The sequence below is a fragment of the Corticium candelabrum genome, chromosome 20 (assembly GCF_963422355.1).
Source record: "Corticium candelabrum chromosome 20, ooCorCand1.1, whole genome shotgun sequence".
Taxonomy (NCBI): Eukaryota; Metazoa; Porifera; class Homoscleromorpha; order Homosclerophorida; family Plakinidae; genus Corticium; species Corticium candelabrum.
The window spans coordinates 5,570,427-5,576,462 of NC_085104.1; the positions used below are offsets into that span (position 1 = coordinate 5,570,427).

Consider the following 6,036-nt stretch of genomic DNA (forward strand, 5'->3'; position numbering starts at 1 on the left):
GGTAAGAAGTGTTAATTTCTCACCTTTCTAGATGGTGGTAATTCCATTGTTAATTAATTAAATTAAAAATATGTGGGTCTAGAGTTCTCTTTGATGAAATACATTCTTTGCATGATAATGTAGGACAACAACGATGAGGGTGTTTGATGCCTGTGCAGACAGCATCAGATCCAGAAACTCGCTATGATGCAGTGCCGGATGATGATGCTGGATTGCATTTAGAGTCTGGTAGACGTCATGTATTTTGGAAGCTGCTATGGCATTGAGACCTTGTCAGCAGGTTCCAGCTGAAAGGTATATGACATGCTCACATGTGATGCAGAACCTACATCTGGATCTGGCAGTACAGCCATTGGCATGGACCGTCTGGTTGCTGACGTTATTGTGATCTCCTCAGGACTGCTGGCCTTGGATTCCCCCTGGTTGGTGTCTGTGACAGTGAGGGTACCGTAAAATTGTGGAAAAATTTGACCGACCAACTGATTTCTTACAGTGTTACCTGAAATGAAGACTTTTTCGGTGTGGCCTAATTTGTAGAACATTGGGTAAGTCATGCAGTTACATAAAGTCTTACCCTTGTTAAAATGTGTTTCATAAATTGGCTATTCAATGGGAGGAAAAGTTCTGTTTAGTCTCAATATATCATTCTTGCAGTTCAGCATAAAGATGTCCACTACACTTGAACAGCTGATATCATGATAATGTTTAGCAGCATGTCTCAGAAATGTATACTTTCAGGCTGTGATCGAGTCCTTGAAGGACTGTAGATAACATTTCAAATTCTGGTGGGACTGACCATTCATGAAAGCACTTGTACACAAATACTTGTTGCAAGCCAGTCTGTACGTTAAGTGGCATATACGGTACATTTTATACTTGTTTTGAGCTGATGAGGCAATACTTCAATGCTCAAAATGTGATCTCTTTCCTTGGAAATTGCAAATGATGTACTATTTCACAAAAATCATTCACACTTCCATAAGTAGCTACTTTACATAACAGTTTTGTATATAGATTTCCAAACCAAGTCCTCATTCGAGTTGCACGTTGCTTGGATCTAAATTCAAATGATTGATTAAAACACCAGGTTTCAAAAATCTTAGTTCAATAGCTACAAGAGAGTAAGTTCCATTTGTAGCTACCAACAACGTTCACATTTGTGCCATGTGACATTGCAAGCTCGGTGTGTAGTGACACATGCGATGATAAATTGGTCTTTGCTAGGAGCAGTTTGTATATATAGGCTGAGTATGTTTAGCCACACAACGCCTTCAGAATATAGCTCTCAATAGAAAGCTTGGCCTCACCATGTCATGTCATGAGTTTGTGATCTCAACAAGATTCTGGCTAGGAATTGTATTGTTTCCCTTTCCACCCAACAATGTTAGATGCATTTGTGGTGATGTAATTGATCCATAGGGGGACCATCCCTCGGCTGTGGTCGTGGTCCACTGCTGGTTCAACGTCATGATGCCCTCTGTGACATCATTTGGCATTCATACCAGATTCTGAACTGGCAACCAAATGGCAGCGATAGCTTCAACCAAGAGTTGCTATGGTGATGTAGATCACCTCGACTTTATGGATGGTTAACCTGGTTACTTTGATTTAACAGTCTAAGAGTTGTAATTTGTGTGAGATCAAGACAACTTGAATATTGACTCAAGTTTACTGGCAACTGTTTTATATTGACCAATCAATAACCACCATAACGGACCAGCCTCTATAAATAGACGTTTGTTGCCTGTTTAACTTTATTTGTAGTTGTGGGGAGAAAATAATCATCTTTGGGTGTCTAGTGATCTTAAGGGAAAACGGAGAGGTAATGATGGATTGAGTACACATGCACATGTTTATACAGAGTGCAAATTCAATATGTGCAATGATATTTGGTTGCACTAGTTGCATAATTTAAGGCATCACACGGATTTCTGGTTTTATGGTACCTGCTAGTATGTTGACATATCGTGAGAGATGTGCACAGTATAAAATATTTGAAAAATTGGGACGTTTTGACCTGTAGGTCTTTACCAACTGAAAAAATAGATACCGTTTATCAACTAACTGTTTTATGCTTTAAATTGTCTGTTTTCTGTTACATCATAATACTAGTCTGTTGACCAATGGCCTCTAATCATGGTGTAACCTTCATCCTGATTTAATGACCATGTCTTCTAATCCAAATTGCCTCCTTGATTTTTCTAGTATAGTATTTGTTTTCTGTTGTTAATGTTTTACTTTCTTCCCAATCCGTCATATGGTCAGTTTCCCAGCAGTGGGCCGCAATGGTTTTGTTATGGGGTCGCCACGTGGAATTGCTAATTGTGTGTTCATTTAGTTCTATACGGTGCACATCTCTCACGATATGTCTAATATTCATAGTCACCGTACGACGCCATATCACATTATATATATTTTCATTGCCAGTACTATATATCGCAAGAGATGTGCAGCATATAGAATATATATATATATATATATATATTTATTTTTTTATTTAATTTTATTATATTTTTAAAAACTAACCCAAAACCAACCCAAAAACCCCACTCTACAAATAGTCTAGAACGTCATCAGAACAATCTACAGACAATCTCTCTAGAATTATCTGTGCATTATACAACCAGAGTTTAATAGAAAGCTGTTGGTGGAAATAGAACGTGGCCTGGCTATTGTGAGGTGACTGTGGAATGTTGTTCTTCTGCAGATTGATTTTAAAATCTGGAGACTAGACGGCAGCTACAAGCCCAGACTTTCAACAGCTAGTGGATAAAGCACACCTCCATTCCCACTAACAATGTCTTTATATGAGCTGTCTTTCTCTCTTTCTCCAGCTTCTGCCGCAACCCCTGCTTGACAAGCTGCCTTTACCATATATGTTGGTTGGAAAGAATTTTTTACTGTGATGTCAAAGTAAGTTGGTCGTCCTCTCTCAAAATCTGGATGGTATACATCTCCTAGTCTTGCATTCGAGTCACCACAAAGCCGTTGCTCACGACGACAAATTGGCATTATCAGATAATAGTGCTTCGAATGCTACGTCAGCAAGAACGTTGTGTCGTCTATTTCTCCAGTTTCCCTCTCCGCAACCCAGTAGATGGTCCCCATAACTGTCTAAAACCTGTCCACAAGAACAACGCTTTGAGCTTGGAGGAGGTGGGAAGAAAGGTATCCCCAAGCATGTGCGAACAGCGATTATGAACTCCTCTCTCTGGGGCATGGCAAGGCTGAGATTGGGGTTGGGTATTGCCCTTAGCCATGCTCCAGCGTGAGGAGCAGATATCGTGTTTAGTCGAGCACGATCTCTCAAACTTGCTTTCTCTAAGATGGTTGTTGAAAGCTTGGTGTCCAGGAGACGTTGTAGGTTACGTCGACTACTCGAGGTAAGATCAATGGTGTCAAGCGAGTCAGGCACAAGACTTCGAATATGATCCTTAGCAGCAGACTCTCCAGGAAAAGCACTAAAGTCAGGCGACGAATAATTACTATTGAGCACTGACTCCTCCAGAAGTGGCGTAGTTGGTAGAAGACGAGAACATAATGACCGAACAGAGTTACAGCTGCCAATGAATGCAGAAGAGGACATTCTCACCGCCTCTCGTAGGCCGAGTCCCCCTTGACGAACAGGCAATGAAGCCTGCAACCAAGACATGTCTGAGGTGGAACATCGAATGATGGCATCAAGACATACCCGTAGGTTTGAATCAAATTTGGCCAGTTGCTGGATACCTTTGTTTGGTGGAACTGTTCTCAGCAAATTATTGATCTTGCAAGAGGATAGACAAGACCGTAGTAGTAGCAGCTGTATCTGGGGATCATCCATATCCAATAATTTCTCCTGACATTGAAGGACTTTGTCTACACGTTTAGCGATGTGGCCACAGTAGTACTCTTCTGATCCAAAGACTGGAGATCCAAGAAACTCTACACCACCCACTGACCCAACAACACGTTGAACCTCAGAAGGAAATTCCGAAAATTTTTGATCTCCAGAAGGCCAGAACACTTCACATTTGGTGGGATTCAAAAGAAGGCCAAAGGAAGGACCTCTAGACTGCAGAAGATGGAAAAGTTGAGCAATTGCAGGTCGAGGTCCAATGAACGTATCATCATCAAGATACCATATATATATATACACGAATCTCTTGGCCTGTGGTCACTACACAGTTTGGAAGTATTGAAGACCATCGCACGACGTCTATCTTTCAAGAGAAATTTGACAGTCAGCCAGGCAGTCAGTATCATACATGAACAACTGTCGGTGAAACTCTGGCTATATTACGCCAAAATGATATTGCATAGACTGGCTTTAGATTGTACAGACATGTTTTCTGGATAATGTGTGTTAGATACCCACGTAGGTGGGTTTATATAAAAAAGATATATATTTATATATATATATATTTCTCTCTCTCTCTCTCTCTCTCTCTCTCCTCTCTCCCTCTCTCCCCTCTCTCCCTCTCTCCCCTTTCTCCGCTTTCCTCTTTTGTTGCTGTTTGACTGTGCAAGGCAAGAAGAACAAGACAGGGAGGAGCCCAAGTTGACATTGGCTACTGTCACAGCCTTCGTCTTGTACGTCGGTCCCATTGATTGTGGTGGGTCCCCCTTTTGAGACCGAACGTTGTTTTTGTTTGTTTAGCATTTGTTTGTCTCTACCGGAAGGGGTGGAGTTGTTTGCAGTTTCCCACCTTCCGATTCGCATTGGTTTTTGACGAAGTGGTTGGTGTTCAATATCTTTTCGTTGCTATGTCATCTCCTCTTCTTGTTGTTCGTCGGTGAGAATTTCATGGATTCGTGCAATTTTCCTTATGTTCTTCGTGCTATGCTAGTTGTTGGAGTCCTTTCTGTCAACTGGGGGATGTGGTGTTTGTCATGTAACTTCTGTTTTTACTGTATATGTATCGTATCTTCTTCTTCACCTTCCCTCTACTTGTCTTTGCTTTAGTTTGTCTGTGAAGTCTTCATGGATTCGTGCAATTACCCCTACGTGCTTCGTGCTATGCCAGTCTTTGTAGTCCTTTCTGTCAGCTGCAGGATGTTGTGGTTTCATGTAGCTTCTGTATTTGCTGTCGTCTATGTTCATCTTCAACTTACTTCTGCTTGTCTATGCTTCAGTTTGTCAGTGAAGCCTTCATGGATTCGTGCAATTACCTCTATGTGCTTTGTGCTCTGCCGGTCTTTGGAGTCCTATCTGTCAACTGGAAGATGTGTTTCTCATGTAACTTCTGTTTTTGCTGTATTGTATCTTCTTCTTCTTCGTCTTTTCTCTGCTTGTTTTTGCCTCAGTTTGTCAGTGAAGCCTTCATTGATTCATGCAATTACCCTTACGTGCTTTGTGCTATGCCTGTCTTTGGAGTCTTTCTGTCAACTGGAGGATGTGGTTTTGTTATGTACCTCCTGTATTTGCTTTCTTCTATCTCCATTTGTTTCTTACTTTTGCTTGTCTATATTTCAGTTTGTCAGTGAAGCCTTCTTGGATTTGTGCAATTACCCCTACATGCTTCATACTATGCCTGTCTTTGGAGCCTTTTCTGTCAATTGGAGGATTTGGTGGTTGTCATGTACCTTCTGTATTTGCTGTCTTCTATCTTCATCATCAACTTACTGTCACCAACTAACTGCCTTCATATACTGTTCTTGCGTATTTGACTTTCCAATCATTGTGTTATGTTGATAGCTGTGTAGATCGCTATATATATATATATATATAATTTATTATATATTTTGTAACACCCACATCTAGCCATTCCCTCCCCAACTTAAAACTCAGTAATACATCATAGTGTCATCGAAAGAAGAAACAACGTCCCCAAATGCAAGACCATACTCTAATGCAATTCTCCTTAAAATTAACTTTGCATTGTACTCACAAAGTTTAACCGATAATTGTTCAGAAAGATTCCGGAGAGCTTGATTCAAAGTAGTCTCAGAGAACGTCGTTGTTTTCAAAGCTATAGTTTTTAGAGTCTTAAGACTGGCTGGAGTCCAATATCCCAAACTTTCTATAGAGATGGGAAAGAAATCTGCTACACATTG

General features: G+C 40.7%; 1 protein-coding gene across 1 annotated transcript; it reads right to left on the reverse strand.

The window, feature by feature from the left end:
* Positions 1 to 2,574: 2,574 nt before the first annotated feature.
* Positions 2,575 to 4,334, reverse strand: LOC134195759 (uncharacterized). Its single transcript, XM_062664838.1, has one exon. It carries the CDS (start codon positions 3,821 to 3,823, stop codon positions 2,993 to 2,995), a length of 831 nt encoding a protein of 276 aa, XP_062520822.1. The 5' UTR covers positions 3,824 to 4,334; the 3' UTR covers positions 2,575 to 2,992.
* Between the last annotated feature and the right edge of the window lie 1,702 nt (positions 4,335 to 6,036).